This window comes from Pungitius pungitius, chromosome 3 (genome assembly GCF_949316345.1).
Source record: "Pungitius pungitius chromosome 3, fPunPun2.1, whole genome shotgun sequence".
Taxonomy (NCBI): Eukaryota; Metazoa; Chordata; class Actinopteri; order Perciformes; family Gasterosteidae; genus Pungitius; species Pungitius pungitius.
Window position 1 is genome coordinate 6,029,247 of NC_084902.1, and position 18,575 is coordinate 6,047,821.

The 18,575-nt window shown below is 46.5% G+C and overlaps 2 protein-coding genes across 2 annotated transcripts; one reads left to right on the forward strand and one right to left on the reverse strand.

The window, feature by feature from the left end:
* Nucleotides 1–203: 203 nt before the first annotated feature.
* mmp28 (matrix metallopeptidase 28) lies at nucleotides 204–12,223 on the forward strand. Its single transcript, XM_037460232.2, has 8 exons — nucleotides 204–368; nucleotides 1,197–1,273; nucleotides 1,734–1,933; nucleotides 6,211–6,432; nucleotides 7,086–7,331; nucleotides 9,848–9,997; nucleotides 10,092–10,259; nucleotides 10,563–12,223. The coding sequence occupies exons 1-8, from the start codon at nucleotides 243–245 to the stop codon at nucleotides 10,955–10,957; spliced, it is 1,584 nt and encodes a 527-aa protein (XP_037316129.2). The 5' UTR covers nucleotides 204–242; the 3' UTR covers nucleotides 10,958–12,223.
* A 226-nt stretch (nucleotides 12,224–12,449) lies between these two features.
* LOC119210334 (protein FAM124B) lies at nucleotides 12,450–18,479 on the reverse strand. Its single transcript, XM_037460217.2, has 7 exons — nucleotides 17,765–18,479; nucleotides 17,365–17,396; nucleotides 16,494–16,706; nucleotides 15,789–16,184; nucleotides 15,485–15,681; nucleotides 14,590–14,752; nucleotides 12,450–14,251 (listed from the first exon to the last, which is right to left on the reverse strand). Exons 1-7 carry the CDS (start codon nucleotides 17,833–17,835, stop codon nucleotides 13,656–13,658), a joined length of 1,668 nt encoding a protein of 555 aa, XP_037316114.2. The 5' UTR covers nucleotides 17,836–18,479; the 3' UTR covers nucleotides 12,450–13,655.
* Between the last annotated feature and the right edge of the window lie 96 nt (nucleotides 18,480–18,575).

Here is an 18,575-nt window from a genome sequence, read left to right on the forward strand (position 1 = left end):
ATAAATGAAAAGTGTGTGAAAGAGTGAGCTGCCGTGGGGGCGTGGCTTCCTCTAATTGTACGGTGCCTCAAGACGTGACGTCACCCCGCGGTGACGTAGACGTCAAGCGGGCAGCAGCTTGCTCTCCGTTAGTTACCGACCGCTCGGGAGATCCAACAATGGGTAAACAGCATTTATAGACACGGGGGGGGGGGGAAGGAACAAATGCGTGAGGCGGTGCGTGTCAGCGTGGGGGTCCCGCAATGAGCCGCAGACCCCGGGACCCGCGCGCTGCCGGACGGGACATGAGGACCGCCTGCGTCCTGACGCTGAGCGCGCTCATCTGCGCGCGGACGGCCGGAGGATCGCCGCTGGTCTCCGACCCGGAGGTACGAGCGTCTCCGTCTCATCCTGTTCGGCGGCATGTTACCGCGCTGCATATGAACAGAGATCTTTGATTTTTAATTTTAGATCTAAACCACGTGAGAAGAATACAGGCTGACGGCCGGATGGTTAGTGCGCGTGTTTGAAAAGTCATACCTAAAACTTAGTTATAATATGGATCTGGTATAAAGTTATTTTCTCTAGTTGGACATGACTGCAATTTCGCCTCGGTCCCAATGCTTCGTTTGCTGACAGGAACACATTTTATATTTGAGGCCAAGTTGGCATCTTTGCCATTGAAGTGCTTTTAAATGCACTAGTTCTATTTTCCTGCTGTCTTTGTCATCCTGTAGGAGCATAAAATGTCAGGTTATTACATGTTTCCCCAACCTTACTGTTGCTCTACGTAAAAAGCCTTCTGGCATGTTTCCCTACTTTTAATGGGACAAAGGGACGTTTTTGAACATTCCTTACCAGTTTGAATTTTAATGTCTGTCCCACCTTCACATCTGTAATCACAGCTGTGCCTGCTGTTGTCTGAACAAGACACCTCCATCCAAAGAGATATTAAACTATCAAATATCTTAACCACATTGGAACAACACGTCAAGTTTTTCATACTATTACGTAGGCGCTAAAGTGTTCTCTGCCATTATATCCATGAAATGCCTGATAAAAAAAAAAAGTTCTGGGACCCCGTTTGTCTCCTATGGGTGGTCCACCCACAACACGAACGGAAAATAGCCTGTACACGTTTGTTTGTTTCTTTCTGTGTGACCGGGGAACACTCGTTTATTAAATGGAATTAACAAGTTTTACATCAACCGTTGCAGGTTTTTCTTGAAAGGTACGGCTACCTGCATCAGGACAACCACATCCACAGTGCAGCAGAGATGCAGTCAGCTATCTGGTAGGTGGTGAACCTGTAGAAGCCTCCTTCCTCTCCCGTCACCGGAGGTCCTTAAACAACATTATCTCCAACCCTGAGTCAGCTGGTGCTCGCCGTGGTCATTGGGGGGAAGGCGGGGGTGAGGCCCCCGGAGGCCCCTGGAGGCCCCCGGAGCTGAACGCCAGTGCAGGGGCAGTAAAACACACCCACACCTCTGCACCGGGAACCCCTCCTGAACCCTCTATGAACCACCCAAGGAATGCCGAGGACCTCTCCCTCTGGCCCACATACTTACTGTACAGTAATGGCAACTGATCTAAAAGCTTTGTTTGGGTCAAGGGTCGGGTAGTAAAACGTGTTCTCGTATAAAAATGTTCAAAAAAAGCGGACAATGTTGACCCCACTTTACATTAAACCAAATCCAGATTACTGTTCTGTGTTCGGAGGCATTAAGAGCAACGCGTGAACCTCCTCTCCGCAGTGAGTTCCAGTGGCTCTCCCAGCTCCCCGTCACCGGTGAGCTCGACAGCGACACCCTGAAGCAGATGGCGGAGCCTCGCTGCGGGGTGTCGGATGGGGGCAGCCAGCACGTGTGGACCCGGGGAGTGAACGCCATCTCCGCCGGAAAGAGCGCCGCTCTCAGGCGGCGGCCTCTGCGCAGGAGGCGCGCCGCCACGCAAGGTATCTGAGGGAAGGGAAGGGAAGGGAAGACCCAACGTGGGAATCAACGTGGCGTAACAGGAATACAATGGACAAATTCAACATTCTAATTGAATCACACAACATCAAAGTCCAACAAGACTTCTCCCCTGACAATGTCCCTCTAATCGTTACTATGTACGCGTGTCAGGGATGGCTCTGTGTCAGACTCAACCATGTACATTTTCAAAGTTAAAGCGTTCAATGTCGAATTTGTGACCAAACCTACCAAAATCCCGAGCTTAACTTGTGTTAATGCTTGGCCTTTGGCGTCCCTTGATGTGTGGGTTTGAGTGGTCTTGAGGACTACCGTTAACTGGGAGGGTCTGCCTCCATAAACCAAAGCCCTAAATAGAGCCGAGGGGGTGCAGTTAAAGCTTCCCGCTTTTAACTGAAATCGCACAAGTTAAGGTTCGTTGAACATCATCTTAGCTGGGTGAGAATTTTGAGTTTCGAATTTGAGTCTAAAGCTTCTCTCAGTTTTTTTGGGAGATATCATGGGATGTCTGGGAACAACAGCAATGTATCCTGCAGTTATTTGAAGCAAAGTCTCCGATATTTCCAAACTGGGCCATTGGAAATACTGCACTCAGTTAGATGGTTCCTCTAAATGCCTTTAAATAATTACTGAAGCTCTACTCGGAGGTCTACAAATGTTCTAAACACAACAATGAAATCCTTGCTTATTCCCATTTGAATCTGCTTTACAGAAATCTTTGACATTTACTAACTCTGGTATCATTTCTCCCCTGTTTTCTAAATGTGTGGGAGACATGTAGCGGAGCTGGGGGCACAGTCTTTGAGCACAAATGACATTTTGTAAAGCCCATAGATGGGGCATTTATTTTTCCCTCCCCGGGGGTCGGTCAGGGTCGATAAAGCCGCGTGGCCGTGCATCAGAGGATTAGGCTGGATGGACCCATTCGGAGCGACGGGCCGAGGAGTAGATAGTTCATATTTGGACTTTATGTTTGCATTTGTCTCCTCCTTAATGCGCTTGTTGACAACACCGGGAGCAGGAGGAGGAGGGAGGAGGAGGAGGGAGGAGGAGGAGGAGGAGGGTGGGGGGTCATCTCCAACTCGCTGCTCGTGCCTGCAGCCTTGGCGGCGCGTGGAGCCTCTGCATTCCTTCCTGTCACGGACGAGCTCGGTTAATGTTCAGGGGAATGCAGCGGTGGCTGATGTTTGCCTCTTCGTGTCAGTACCTGACACTTTGCTCCCGGTGAACACGTCCACATCTGACTGGATGGAGTCGTGCCGTCGTCTCACTGGCTGAAGGGGGGGGGGGGGGGGGGGATGTCTCAAAAGGAATGTCTGTCATCATTTCACAACCAGACACTAATATGACAGGCGGCGGTATTGCTGTTACCCAAAAGAGTGCGAGATGACATTTTTTTGATGTAATTGCACTTTCTTGTTTACTCGTTCTTCTGAGTGTTTAATCGTCATGGTTGAAATGCACTTATTGTAAGTCGCTTTGGAGAAAAGCGTCAGCTAAATGTAATGTAAAAGATCCCTTTACACTCTTTTCCTTCATGGTTTGATGTTTGGAGAGAGCATTTGGCCGAACAGATTCAGACACGTTACTCCTGTTGTTGTTGGGAATGAGATGCTTCAACAATAACTGGATGGATCCCAATGGGTTTTGGAGTCCCTTTGACAGAAACCCAATGCTAACTCTTAGCGGTTTCGACCCTGTTGGCTGAACCCAGACTGCAGGGTCTGACGTGCTGCTTGTATATTCACTCTCAGCTGTGATGGCGTTTTGTTTTGTGCGACTGCCTCTGAGCTTCCTGGGAAACTAAAACAGACCTTGGCTTGTGGCGGTATCTCCTAGTCGTTCCCACTGATATTTACAGTGTGGACATTCCACCATCCCTGGTGCAGATGGTGTGTTTGTTTTTACACGTGCACTTATCAATCCGGGACAACGTCAATTCCTGTAATGCAACTAAAAGTTGTGCAGCCTGTTTGACTGAAGCTGGGTGACATTGTCATTGTGGGGTTGTTAGTCCGCTGACCTCAACAGTTGTTCGCTGTGTTAAACAGCCTCCGAGCTTACACCGGGACCAAATCAGAAGATCTCAGTCACTTCCTAATGTCTGTGATAACCCCCCCCCCCCCTCCCCACACCGCTGCCATGGAGGGCATCATGATAATTGCTTCCATAAGGGAAGTCAGGGAATGTATGAACGTCTTGTGTATCTGACTTCCTGGCTTCTCTGCGGTCCTCGGGGGGGCTTCTTACTCTGCGGCAGTCTGGGACGGAGAAAAGGCGCCTGAGCTCTGCTGGGAACACAAGTCTGCACACACCACGTAGCAACAAGCCTTTAGTTCCACCAGTGGAGATGTGAACTTGTGTGTTTAAAAAAAAGAAAGAAACAAAACAGCAGGATTGCTTGAGGCATTTTCTTCGTCAGACGATGAGGTCACTGTGATATGCTAATGATGACGATAGGATCAAAGGATGATCCCACATAAATTGTCATTTCGCTTGAAACCACAAGGCGGTTATTCTTTTTTTCTAGTTTCTTTGAAGTAATAGAAGTCTACACAATCATTGTTATTCTCTCCTGCTGCTTCCACTTTTATTATCTAACATTTTGGTCACAAGTGTTGCAAACCCCCCCCCAGATCAAGATTACAAAACTCTCAAGTTTACACCGAGACTCGTGTTCGGCGGCTGCTGAAGCTCAACGCCTCCGTCGAGGTTCACGCTATGCGCTGCACACATTTTGTTTACCGCTCTGCTGTGTATAATTGAACTAAGCACCAACGCCATCAAAAATAACTCAAGGGTGCACCATCAGAAACCTGCCTGGCTCTCTCTCTGCAATCTGAGAGACCTCCCACTGGCACATGGCCTCCACATCGGGGAAACATCTCACTGAGTGAGACTGTAGTTAAGAGGGTTACCTCTGATAACTTTCACCTCTCTTTTGGCTGTCGTCTCCTTTTTGTGGCTTTAAAAAGAACAATATGGGAAATAATTAACTATTTATAAATATGCCGTTCGGTTTCATAGTTTTCATTGAAGTTAGTGTTTACGTGCGAGTGCTGTCCATGTTCACTTGGGTTTGCAATATGTATTCAAATCAAGTTACTAAACCAAGTACAATTATTTTAAATCCGCTTGTTCTTATTGGGACAATTGTATTGGTGGTTCACTTTGTATCAGGTCATTTCAATAGAAATAATATGTTTGAAAGGGAATTATTTTAAACAAATGTTTTGGGCATTCCCAGACCATCTGGAAGGAGCTGGTTAGCTTTGGCGCCGCTTGTCGCTTATGTTACTTCTTAAAATGCCTCTTTCCTCTTGTTTAAAATGTGTTGAGCAACCCTCTCATCCCTGCAGGCCACTCTTGGATCTGGACAGTCCAGCGTCTGCAGCTGGCTGCCCTCGAAGGCTCATATTATCTAATGATTGTTTCCTGTGAGGCGGCCTCTTCTTTCGCTGGTTTTAAACGTGTGCTTCAGTTTAACGCCACACTTCTGTCTCTCCTAAAACAAATGTGAGATTCTGAAGTGTGCACCTGATGTAATTATATCTAAGCTGAGAAACCCCAGACACGTGTTGATTGTTTGGTCAGGGTGCTCGTTTCGTTGCCCAGCTGTGAGCCAATGTGGTCGACATCCTGTCATTTTTGGATGTCGTGAGACTCTACTTCAAAGCCTCAGAGTTGATCATGGGACACATCTTCCATCCGGATTCAGATGTGCAAGATGTAAATACGTGGAGTCACTACAGCCGGGAATAATAATGCGAGTTGTTTGTGAAACCTTTTTCCAAGCCGCCACCTTAAATATCAACAACCAAAGCAGGCAGATAGGAAAACCGACGGATTGGTTGGATGGAAACAAATTGCAGTGTGTTTATATTTGTTGTCGGATGCAAGTTCAGAAACAGCAATTTGAAAAGCCGTTGTGTACACGTGAGATGAGGCTGGCACGGGAGAGGCTGCAGGTGGAACCGTGCATTTGGAGCTTGAATTTCTTATGTTTGAACTCGTCAGGCTTTGTTTCGCATGTGTTCTATTAACAATTACTGTTAACAAATGTGTTAAATGATCTACTGTTATATGAAGACAGTAGAATATGGAAAAAGTCTTTTATCACTCTGGAAGAGAACAATGCGTTCCATGGCACAGCTCATTTTTGTCGGATTATTGCAATAAATTGTTTTATTATGCGATCTGAAACGACAGCGTCAGTAAATGAGTGCTGAATCAGAATGTTTGTCTCACCGTGTTCGTCCAGCGGAGAGGTGGTACAAGCGTCATCTGACCTACCAGATCGTGAACTGGCCTCGCCACCTGTCCCTGGGCTCCGTGCGGCTGGCGGTGCGCGTCGCCTTCCAGCTGTGGAGCAACGTGTCGGGCCTCGTGTTCCAGGAGGCCCCCGAGGGGCCCGCGGACATCCGACTGGCGTTTTACGAGGGGGACCACAACGACGGGGCGAGCAACGCCTTCGACGGACCAGGTCAAAGGAGAACCACACACACACACACACACACACCAAGTCACCTCTGTGTGTGTGTGTGTGAGAATACTGATTATTTAGTGGCGTGACCTTGTGTTAGAGACTTGTCCTGCAAATGAGTCCAGCTTCCTGGATACATAAAACTGAACAATCTCTGCTGTGAGCAGATTACTGGGATTAAACCGGATTATGATAATGGTTTGGTGGCACAATGCAGTTACCAGAATAATACAATAGCTCACTTGATTTATGAACATCATGCCAGCTAACCAGAAATGTGTAGTATGCTGATGTATCTAATCTAATTTGAGCAGTAGTTTCAGAGTGTTGTACCCTGTGTGGCCCTTCAATACCAAGCAACATTTACCAATAATTCCTCATCCCATAAATATTGTTTTAAAAGAAGAGACAAGTTAAAATAAAGTAAACCAGAAAAAAACTACAACTATAGCTAGAGAAATAATACTGCAATGTTTTATAAAGAAAAGATAAAACTTTAATGAATACGATATTTTTGTTCTTGAACCTTGTTGTGTTGTGTAAATCCAGCCCATCAACCAATAGCAACATATTTGACTGTAGAGTGTCAAAAAAGCTTTAGAAATACTAAATGTAAACTAAAGTAAAGTGTTCCCCTCCCTTTTGACCTTCAGGAGGAACTCTGGCTCACGCCTTCCTGCCCCGCAGGGGGGAAGCCCACTTCGACATGGCCGAGAGGTGGACGCTGAACGGACACAAGGGACACAACCTGTTCATGGTGACCGCCCACGAGATCGGCCACACTCTGGGACTGGAGCACTCCCCCGTCCGCCACGCCTTAATGTCGCCGTACTACAGGAGGCTGGGCCGCAGCCTGGTGCTGAGCTGGGACGACATCGCGGCGGTGCAGCATCTGTACGGTGAGACCACGCTTGGTGCTCGTTGCTATGAAACAACGGTCCTGGTCCAGATTCAAACATTTCCAAGATGCCCCAAACAGAAGCTTCGCAGCTCGACTCCAGTTCAAATGATATTATCGAGGGTGTGGGGTGCCAAGGTCAGAGGGAATGTAAAGCTAAGCACCTTCACTTGACAGAGATATATTTTACCGCTTCTTTTCCCCCGACCTTTTTGGACAAATGTCTCCCTATGAATGGACGATGATGGGAGAACCACTTAACGTGGGTTACTGAGTCCTTATGAAACCGGACTTGTCTTTGAGGAAAGGCACGAGCGGATTAGAGCAGGAGTTGTGTCAGTGAGCTGTGAGAAGGCCAGAGAGGCTGCCTGAAGGCCACCAGCTGCAGACACAGACCCAGAAGGACTAGAACGATAGTTCATCAAAAACCAGGACTGGCAATAAATGATCGAAACGGTTCTAAATCCAGAAAGTCGACTTCCAAGTAGTGTTGTCATGTAGCCGTTGTATTTTTTGTTCGCCGCAAACACAGTAAAACTCCTTGAAGACAAGGAGTTGAAAACAACACCGTCTCTTTGTGTTTGTCTCTAACAGCATGATGAGTTTGTTCTAGCAGTTGCAGCTCTGTGGCCTCTCTGCTGCTGGGGAAAAAGTATTTTAGACCGAGGGCAGCAGAGGTGCTGTGATTGTCATAATAACACCGTGCCCCGAAACACACACACACACACACACACACACACACACACACACACACACGTACATGCACAGCTTTGTCTGCACTGGTGTAATGGATTGCTGGGCCGGTTGCAGAATGTGGACATGGATGACGATTATAATAGTTTGTGTTTGTTGTTCCTTCTGGCATGTGTAAGGCAGGTTTGCACACGGTCCTCCTATGACGTGACTCTCTCTGCGCCAAAGAGGCTGACTTCACAGCGACAGTTGCACAAGAGCTTGGTCTTTAATGTGTCTTCTGCCTCTACATGACCTCCCCCCCCCCCCCCCCCCCCCTCCCCCGTGAGGGTGTGCAACGCTGCAATGTGCACGATGCAAATAGTGCATCAAGTCCTCACCCGCTTTGCCTCTGAAAGGAGGTGTAGAACAGCTGTGCAGTCGAATATTTGAATCACTGCGGGACAATCCCACGATCATTTGGATGGTTTAACTCTCAGGTTGAGATTTAGATCAATAGAAGCGTCCCGATTCCTCTTTTCTTTTACGCTGAAAGCTAAACCTTGCAATGTTTCCTTCTCAGTCTCCTCAATGGAAGCGTACAAACCTTTTGTAAAAGCGCCACTAGAAGTTATTCAGGGTTCTTCTGCTCAGGTGAAGAGTGAAACATGCTTTAAACATGTTTGCTTACCGTCCTGACTTCTGGATCACTGCAGCTGCTGCCACGTAAGTGTCAAACTACTCCACGGACATGGGAAACTTTAACCGACAGGTCCGTAGGCGTCATGAAAAACGTGCATCTGCTCAAAGATATGAGCTGGAGGCAACGTGAGCGTATCTGGGTTTGAACGCATGTGATAATAAGCAGATGTGAGACGGCCTGGAAACGTCTCCAGAGCTCCACTCGCTGCCCCTTAGCATGAAACCCTGTGTGTATAGTACGCACGATGGACTCTATTTTACCAAAAGGTACAATAATGTGGAAATACTCAACTAAAGGCTCAGTGTGTAATGTGTTTTTATTGGTTAAAATCACCTGTGTTTTGTTAGCTTGGGTTTGATGCAATATATGTAAAACGTATAATTAGTCCTTTCAAAGCTGAGCACATTTCATTCGCGTCATGTGTTTGAGTAAAGGCAGAAATGAGAGACACACACACACACACACACACACACCTATGTTTGTAGACCTATTTTCCCTGCTGCCTTCCTCATGTTCTTGGCTGTACTGATTTTATCCACCTTCTACACAAATGTTTGTTCAACTCGTTGCAAACAAAATGACTGCAATCACGTCCAAGCATCGTTTACTCTAATGCTTTGGCATGTTGGTCTTTTTCCTGCTTCTTTCTTGTTTTTCCTTATTCTTTTTCTCTCCAGTGTCAGACATCTGCACCATTAGGCCAAGAAAAGCCTTTAATGGTACTAACACAGTATGTTTAAGGGTCCAGTCTGCACTAAATCTACAGTCCATTGTTTATTTCCCGTGCAGTGTAACGTCATCCATCAGCGTACATCTACTAAGCCACATCCCGTAAAGGACATTATATAAGTCCTGTTTTCGGAGAAGTCTCCTCTGTTTGTCTTGAAAAATTGCTTCCATGCTGTCCAATTTAGGAAATACTTAAGTCGCTGTTGGCATGCAAGAGAAATGACACCATCTGTCCTCACAGTCTTGTTTGGCCTCTTTAGGTTTAAAATCACAAACTATAAGTGGGAAATTTAAGGTGGACCGAAAACAACCCTCCCCAAAGGGATTGAGCCGATACCTGGATTTCTTTTTTTCGCGTACGTGTCTGATGCCTCTTGGGTTCAGTGTTTCGTCGCTTTGCTTTGGCCCCTCAGGGAAGCCACCGGGCGATCGGCCCGTGAGGCTGCCGGGCCAAGTTCTGCACGCCACCCTGCAGGAGTGGGAGTTCACAGAGCTTCACAGGGGGCACGAGACCACGGGGCAGCCCCTCTACTGCCAGGGGGTCTTTGATGCCATCACCATGGGTGAGGACAGAGAGAAATAGTATTCAAGTCATTCAAGGCTGCAGAGATATGAGAAATCTTGCAGGAAAAGAAAAGCTGTTCCTTGTGTCTGCAGACCAGAACGAGACGGTGCTGGTGTTTCGGGGCGGGGTGTACTGGACAGTTTCGGCTGGAGGTGGGGCGAGCGGGCCGCTGCCCCTCCGTCAGCGCTGGCCGGACCTCCCTGCGGCCATCGAGGCGGCCGCCTTCTCCCCGCTGGACTCCAAGTGGTATTTTTTTAAAGGTATCGCTTCACTCAACTCGTTAATGCCATTCTCACACAAACCTTTTAAAGACATTCCCTAAGCTGTCGCCTAAATCTGTTAGAGCTCCCAAAATAGATGCTAGTGCTGTCCTTCGAAGACACAGATGTAATCTTAAAGTAGAACTTGTTTGAGGTTATGGCAAAGTTTAGCCTTCCTGCCAAGAGCCAAAAACTATTCACAAATCTGCTGAATGTTAAACAGTTTCATGCAAAATACATACGAAATGAAGAATATTATGCTTATTATTGAAGATTCTTGTGGACTCTGTTTGTTTGGGGCAGGGAAGCGAATGTGGCGCTACTCCGGCAGTGTGCTGGACCAGGGCTTCCCCAGGAGGAGCGGCGGGTCGGGGCTGCCCCGACACCCGGACTGCGTCTTCTACTACGCTCCTCTGGGTCACATGGTCCTCTTCAAGGGCTCCCGTTACTCCGTGCTCAACCTCAAAACCTTGCGCCAGGAGCCCTACTACCCTCGCCGGCTGACGGACTGGACGGGCGTGCCACAGGGGACCAATGGGGCTCTGGCCCGACCCGATGGACGCCTCTATCTGTTCAGAGAACAGCGCTTCTGGAGGTTCGACCCGGTCAAAGTGCGAGTCACCAAGGAGGGCAAGTGGGCCGAGGATCTGAGCTGGACTGGTTGTAGCCACGCGCCTCAGAGCAACAGCGTTCTTTGACCAGCAGAGGGAGCTGTGGGCCTTGAAGAACTTTTTCTTTGCGTACACTGTCATTTGGTGCAGTGACTTTTTCACCCAGAACCCACATTTGAGTTTATATGCAGCAAAGGGCGCTTAGCTCATCAACCTCCTTCAAGGGTTTCAACGGAAATAGATTCACTTGCTTTCTACGTTTCAAAGCACAAGTAGTATTTATACTGCAGATAAATGTACAATTATAGCCTCATTAATAGAGCTCATCGACCGGCTCCTGGTGGTTGGTGTGTGCCTCGGTCAGACCCTCAACAGGTCACGGGTCTCTCAGCGCGGCGATGGTTTGGGCCTCCGTGTCAGACGTCAGTGAGACGGCGGCTCCTGTGTCCACGTTTGTTTCTGGAAACCTAAAGAAATGCCTGGAAAACTTCACGGAAACACCACCGTTGAAGGCTCCGACCACTTCATGAATCTGCTTGATAACACAACTAAATACAGTAGCTGACGTTTTACTTTCAGTGAGACTCTACATAATATATTATGTGTATTCTTGAGGTTTAACAATGTATTTCCTTATTCGATATTTGCAAAGCCAACTTTTATTATAGAATGCTAGAAAAGGTCGTAACAATATTAGAATGGCATATAATGGTACGTCATACAAAAGTGATCATTTGGTGAGGGATTTACTTCATTTAATATAATATGGTTTGAAAACGACACAAAAACTGATATGCCTTTTTTTACTTTAGTGTGACTTATACTCGTTCAACGGGCCTTTTTCTGTTTATGTCCCCAAAAAATGTCAACATTTTACTACTTCTTTATCACATTTTTCAACATGCTACAATACAACTTTGACTTGTTTGGTACCGTGCTTGAAAATCTTTTTTCCTCTTGAAAAACAGGAAAATGACATGTGCAGTTTCACTAAATATGTAACTATTGTAGAAATGACTAGTTACAAATATAAACCAGTGGTTGTGTTTCCTACTAATTCCGATCTTTATCAGACTCCCAGTGCAACCAGTGCTTCACCAACGTTGTCATGGTGCTGAGCATTAGGGGAGGTCCTATTTCTGATTCACATCTGTCAAAGCATGCAGATGTGTTGGTCCGACCGTGAATGGTTGTGGAGAGCTGTGCCAACAACGCTACAAATGTAACCACACATGTTTTACAAATTCAAACAATTCAATTGTGTTTAGTGTGAGACTGGAGGCCCGACGCAAACAATTGCCTGACAGCATTGTGGTTACAAATTTGGTGATGTCCTTCATTAGCTTTCACCCTTTCAATCACTGCAGGCACTCAGTCACACTGATGCAGATCATCGATTGCTCAGCTCATAGTAGGGCACACACATACTATTCAATAACTCATTTGGTCACTGGCATTACATCGGCATTGAATCTTAAACACTAGTTATTATGTGGAAACATGTCAGGACACACAGTGAGCCTTGGTACCACAACAAAAAGATTTATTAATTTATCTTTGAGATCTAGGGCGTCCACATTTTACACACCCAGGACACTCGCAGCTGATGCTTCCTGACTGCACATGCGTGCCTTTGTTCCAGTTTCTCTCATTTCCAGAAAGCCCTTAAACACATTAACAACGGCTAGCTGCCATGTACACCTGCAGCACCCGGCTGTTAACCTCAAATCATACGCATTTGATCAATAACCGGCTATTATGCACAGCTGGATCATCTGAGTGGATTAAATCCTTTACAATAATATATCCTCTTTTGTCAGATTGGTCTCGAAACAGCTATAATCACTACAATGAACATGAGCACTGTGCAAAAATGTTGTGTTGGACTACCATCTGCTGTAAGTGATCGGTTCAATGCACGGTGAGGTTTGGACTTAAATCTGTCAGCTGAGCCCTCAGCTTTGGAATGAACATTTCTGAGTTCATAGGACACGTCCGGGCTGTTTAACACATCTCACTTATGTACTAATGGTAAATTATCCTTTAAAAAAACAACATATATCACAAGATTTTTTTGTAAACGTTGAAATGTTCTCCTTAGTTGTTATTTAGAAAATCTTAACTCTAAGCTACCAGAGGATAAACATAATTGTGTGAGAAAACGTCAATCCTCGTCAACACAGTAATTTGGCCTAAGTCTAGTACATTTTAACACACAAATAAAGAGTAGATATAATTCGAAGTGCATCTTTAACAAATGTAATCAGAGGCTCTACTTTCACTACATCAAGCCTGTGAAGAGCAATAAGACAAAATCAGATTTCAGCAACCTTAAAGAGATCCTTCACACGGAGATCATCATCAGTAATGTGAAACAAACCTAAAATGGCATCAGCACCCTGACAGTGACACTTTTCCTTCATGTTGTGAAATTCACGGCACTACATTTTAGCACTATAACTGCACAAACAAGTAGCTGGATCTAAATATAAAAGTACTTTAGAAATTCAAGAATATTATTATTTTGTACCACTCTCTGGTTTAAAGAATCGTTTAAACGTATGTAACAAGTGAAACTATTAAAAGACATTTCTGAGTGGACAGAGTCCCCCGCAACTGAGCTTTGGTTTCCTCTGTATTCCACAGGATTTCTCTTTAGACGCACTACACAGATGTGTCCTCCTGCACTTCACATCCACAGCATCCTGTCCAACCTGTGTTGCAGCCCTCCATGTGATATGTTTTTTATGATTCTCACCCCAGCATGTGGCATAGTAGCAGGAATTTAGATGAAGAACTCATCGACGGGCTCCTGGTGGTTGGTGTGTGCTGACAGCGGCTCCGCAGTAGTCCTGCTCCCCTCAAACGGCCCTCTGGAGGGACTTTGTCCTGCTGCCACAGTGCTGCTGTCCCAGGCCCTCCTGGCTGCGTCCGTACCTCCAGCAGAGCCCCATGTCCTGGAGGCGACCCCAGGGTTCGTGTGTGTCCCTGGCCCACATTCGACCAGCTCCTCGGTCAGACCCTCAACAGCTGAAGCCCCAGCAGACACGGGTCTCCCAGCGAGGCGATTCGTCAAAAGGTCCACGGAGGAAGAGCCGGCGATTGTTTGGGCCGCCGTGTCAGACGTCAGTGAGACGGGGGCTCCTGTGTCCACGTTAGTCTCTGGCTCCTCCTCCTCTTCCAGGAGGAGATGGGAGAGAGAACGGGTGATGGAGGGGCGCAGGGGAGAGTCGGGGTGGTTGCTAGTTGAGTGTGGCGCTGGGCTGCTGCGCTGTGATGAGTAGCAGGAGCTCCCTGGAGGGGTGCTACAGCAGCTCCCTGATCCCTGGCTCTCCGGTCCATGGAGCTTCTCCGGGACAGAGTCGCCGCGCGGCCTGTGGCCTGTGGACAACACAAACACACGTACAGTAGGGTCACAAAAGCGGGCAGTCACAAAGCTTTGCTTTGGAGCTGCCGGACGGGTCCTTACTGTGATGGCCTGAGGTCTGAAACAGACCCGCAGCACTTTGCTTTTTACATCATTACTGCCACCTGTAGACTAGTGGGAGAGCGTAAAGCAGGCAGTTTGACTTTCAATTTGACGTTAGGAAAAGTTCCCCAATATAAAGCATTTAACTTTTACACTTTCTAGAGGCCTTACATTTTTGCTTAATCTATTGATCAACTTTTTCATACCCCGTAGTCCCTGTGGTTGACTATGGACTTACTACAGTACTCACTGTGCTTGTGTGTTTGCCAGGGCAGGGGAGTTGTGAGGGCGCAGGGCGACAGGCTGTGGCCCTGCACCGAGCTCCTGAGCGGCGTCCCTTGAGGGGACACGCTGGGGCAGGTCACGGGGAAAGCACAGGTCAGAGGTCGTTGAGGCTGAGCCGGGGTTTTTACCTGTGCCACAGAAGGACAGACGGGGTGGGGCGGGATTACGATTCACCCAGGACTACAGAGAATTAAGCAAGTTAAGTGACTTTGAGAGAATTAACAAATCTTACATATGGCTCCTATCACAGCTGTAAGTGGGTTCTGTGAAGGACAGCAGCTGAGTGCCTCCTTGATTTCATCCTCACAGAAAAATGACAAGTGTTTGTCCATTTCCATTATTGAACAGATGCGGTTTTATCTCATGATATCGATGCCTGATTTATTTATTCAGCACTCATGAAGTAACCAAATATTATTCTTCATACTGTTGTGTGAACTGCACAAAGAACACTGGCCTTTTGGCCAAATGTTTTTTTTAAACTTATTTATTCATAATGTTTGTATGATGTGATATTGTTCAAACTTAAACAAAATGGGGTTGCCATCACATACAGAGTGGTATTTGCATAGTGAAAATCATGTTCTGCATCCAGCCCACTAACTAATGTATTTTAAAAAAAGTGAAATAATCATCAGTTTGTCAAACATTACATTAAACTAAAACTGAAATGCAACACAAACATTCCTTCACAAACAACTGCTGCTTTCCATTCTAAGAAAACTTCCCTCAAGCAACCTGTCCCGCCTCATATTGTGTGCAAAATGTTCCGTTCTGCAAATAACATTTTGGCAGAGCTGTCTCTCTTTGGACTCTGAGATAATTATGAAGTAAACAGATTGTAGTTTCATTTCCCTTACCTGGAAGAGAATCTTGTTTCCATCTAGGTCTTCTGTCTGCCAGCGTGAGCTGCTGATGGGGGTGCAGGGGTTGGGCAACAGAGGGACTAGTTGGCCAATTTCTTCCACACTAAACTGCAGCACAGCGGAGCCGCATGGCTCCACTCGAGCCCCCGGTGACAGCTGTTTTAAAGCCAGCTGCAGGCTCAGCCCGGGCTCTGTGCGGAGAACAAATGATTCATGTCATTTGGCTATTTGATTCCCTTCTTATCAGGACAAAAACAAGCTGTAGAAAATGTAAAGAAGAAGCTCTTTTAGGAGTTACCCGTGTGGAGAGTGAACCAGCAGAAGCCCGTCTTTTGCTCCTCTGCCTGTCGCTGCAGCACCGTCTCATAGAGCCGCACAGCATCCTCGTAGTTGTCATATGCACTGTACAATGTCACACGCAATATTTCACCTCCGCAGTGGACTGGTCGAACCCCCCACACGGGCATGCCCGCACCCAAGCTATAGAAATCTCGGCTGGGCAGGAGGTAGGGCCGCAGCATGGCGTTGGTGGGGGAGCTGCTGGAGGTGATGTAGATCCCTCCTGTTCTGTTGCCGCAGGTCTCAGTGTGGTGGTACTGCCATGGTGGATGCTGAAAGAAGTCCAGCACTTTGAGGATTCGCTCCTCTCCGTAGGCCTCGTGCAGAAAGAAGGTGATGGCCAGAGAAGGGTAGCCTGAGACATGCAAAAAAGTTCTTCTCAGTTGAGCTAAAATAAAAACAGATGCCGATTCTAGCAAGAGAAACTTGTGCGATTGCCTGTTTACGTCATACGTTTACATACAACATTTGAAGGGGTTGTCTTGTTCTTACATACGGAAATAATAATTTTCTTAGTTACAGAAATAATGCAACAACTCAATGTGCCAAGAAGATGTAGGGCGACAACAGAGTTTGCCATACCTATAAATGACATACCAGAGAACCGACTTGTATAACAAGATGCAAGTGTAACCAATGCATACCACACAGTGAGGATACTTACCTGCAACAGAACAAAGGCGTGTGTAACTTCTGAATGGGGAGGCCCTCTCTGACACATGGAAGATACGGAGAGTTGGGCAGAGCCAGCGGAGGAGGCGGTCCAGGGTGTGCTGCAACAGCAGTGAGTCTCCAGGGTTGGCCAGCAGATGTAAGTTCAATAGCAGAAACTCCTGCTGCTGCTGCTGCTGCCTGACCCGACCGGTCATGCACTGAACTGGGGTATCACACATGCATGTAAGTGTACAAAGAGAGTTTAGACAGCAATAAACGTGCAAGGGCTAAAGACCTGACGTTTAAGCAGGGACCGTAACAAATGTTCTGTAGGAAAAAGGGTAATCCCATTTCACACATCAAGATTAGTGTCCCCGTGTTGGGGAGTGTTGCCTCAGGTCGTCAAAACTGTTGTCTTCTTTGTAATGTCTTCTTTGGAAATGTAGTAACAATACAACTGACAAATTCAAGAAGGTCTTGGCATTTAGTTTAGTGCTAAAACAATTAGTGATGCACTGTGTTTGGGAATGGAGATCTCATTGTTGTAGCCTGCCTGATCCCCATTAGGAGACTATATACTGGAGACTATTTCTCAGAGAAAGGTAACATATCTTGATCTACCCATTTCTGATCTGATAGAGGTGTGAAGTTTGAATATATTGGCAGGTAGAGTCTAAATAACAGAAACAGAATTGATATAGGAAGTTGGATGGGATTTTGTTGGAGCTTGACTGATATTGACTGAAAATGTTGATCACTTTTCTTCTGCTGAACTGAGTTGCTTGTTAATCGACTCACTTTAAAAGTACAATTTTTATTTTATATACAATTATTAATTACGGCAGGGCCTCTTAAACCTCTGTATGTGAATGCGTACTTACTGCCCGATGATGACATCCTGCTGCTGTCAGATCTTAAGAACACAGAAAGTAAAAAGTAATTTACTCTCATATACAGTTTTTATGTTTACATTGGCAGAAGGAGAGGCACAAATCTGCCCCCATCTTGCGGTGGTTGGCTTGGGAACGAGCCCCTTCGGTCACCATGACAACACATTGTATGTTGTTAGCTAACATTAGGGTAATAAAGCAAATTTAGAATATATTTAAGAGGATATCAGTTATAAACACATATAGAGGTTAAAGTCACAATTTAATTCGTGGGTTAGAAATTATGCCCCCCCCCCCTCACGATTCACTGTCAAGACTTCCATTAAAACTCGGACTTGGCTAGCTAGCTAACCCTTAGCATCGTTAGCTTGCGCCGAAACGGTTGACTCACTCGGCAGTTTCAGCTCCGGAGTCCACGTTTTCATAGTCGGGTCCCTTCAATAGCGCCGCTCTTCGGAACATCTTCCAGAAGCTACACTTTCTTTAACATTTGGTGCAGCCATCTACTCAGAAAGTTTGAGCGCTGTTTGCAGAAGTGCAGTCTGAGGGGGGAAAGCATCCCGTTTGATTTCTTTCCACAGTCCGCTCCAGCAAAAAAAAAAAAAGAAAGGAGAAAAAAGAGGGACTCGCTTGCTGGGACGCTGACGTCACTGGGCAACCATACACCGTTATGTTAGAATAAAAGTCAACACGTGTTTTTGAGGGAGAAAACGAAAACTGGAGATGCCCCCCCCCTGTTAGAATGAACGCAGGCAGGGCGAAAGGGACAAGTAAATGTGTGCTGCTTTCGGTCTAAAGCCGCCGATAAGAACATATGGAGCAGATGGCACGCGACCAACGACACTAGGAAGACAAAGGGGACGGTTCCAGACGGGCTGGACGGATTTAAAAGTGCAGCCTCTAAACCCTAAAAACTAAAGACGCTGTTTGTTAATACCTCATTAAGAGCATTACGGTCGCTTTTGGGAAACACTCGGTCTTGACAAGACCCGAGAAAGCTTCACGCATTTGAGCAGCAACAACGAATGCAGTCCCGACGACACGCATGCTACCTTATTGTGTGCACTCCGTGTTCTGAACCAAAAATACATCCCCAACACACGAAGAACATAGTAAACTAATTATGTAAATCTCAATTTAAATCTTCCAAATGTCTGTCTTTGCCTGTCGATCAAGACCAGCTGGTCAGGGACTTTGGTTTA

Excerpts from the sequence above, each read along its gene's own strand:
- mmp28 (XM_037460232.2), top strand. The coding sequence starts at position 243 with ATGAGCCGCAGACCCCGGGACCCGCGCGCTGCCGGACGGGACATGAGG. Across the intron at positions 6,433-7,085 it reads CAACGCCTTCGACGGACCAG|GAGGAACTCTGGCTCACGCC; the intron begins GTCAAAGGAGAA and ends TTTGACCTTCAG. Across the intron at positions 7,332-9,847 it reads GGCGGTGCAGCATCTGTACG|GGAAGCCACCGGGCGATCGG; the intron begins GTGAGACCACGC and ends TTGGCCCCTCAG.
- LOC119210334 (XM_037460217.2), bottom strand. The coding sequence starts at position 17,835 with ATGTTCCGAAGAGCGGCGCTATTGAAGGGACCCGACTATGAAAACGTG. Across the intron at positions 15,682-15,788 it reads CTGGTTCACTCTCCACACGG|AGCCCGGGCTGAGCCTGCAG; the intron begins GTAACTCCTAAA and ends TTCTCCGCACAG. Across the intron at positions 14,753-15,484 it reads GAAACAAGATTCTCTTCCAG|GTAAAAACCCCGGCTCAGCC; the intron begins GTAAGGGAAATG and ends TCTGTGGCACAG.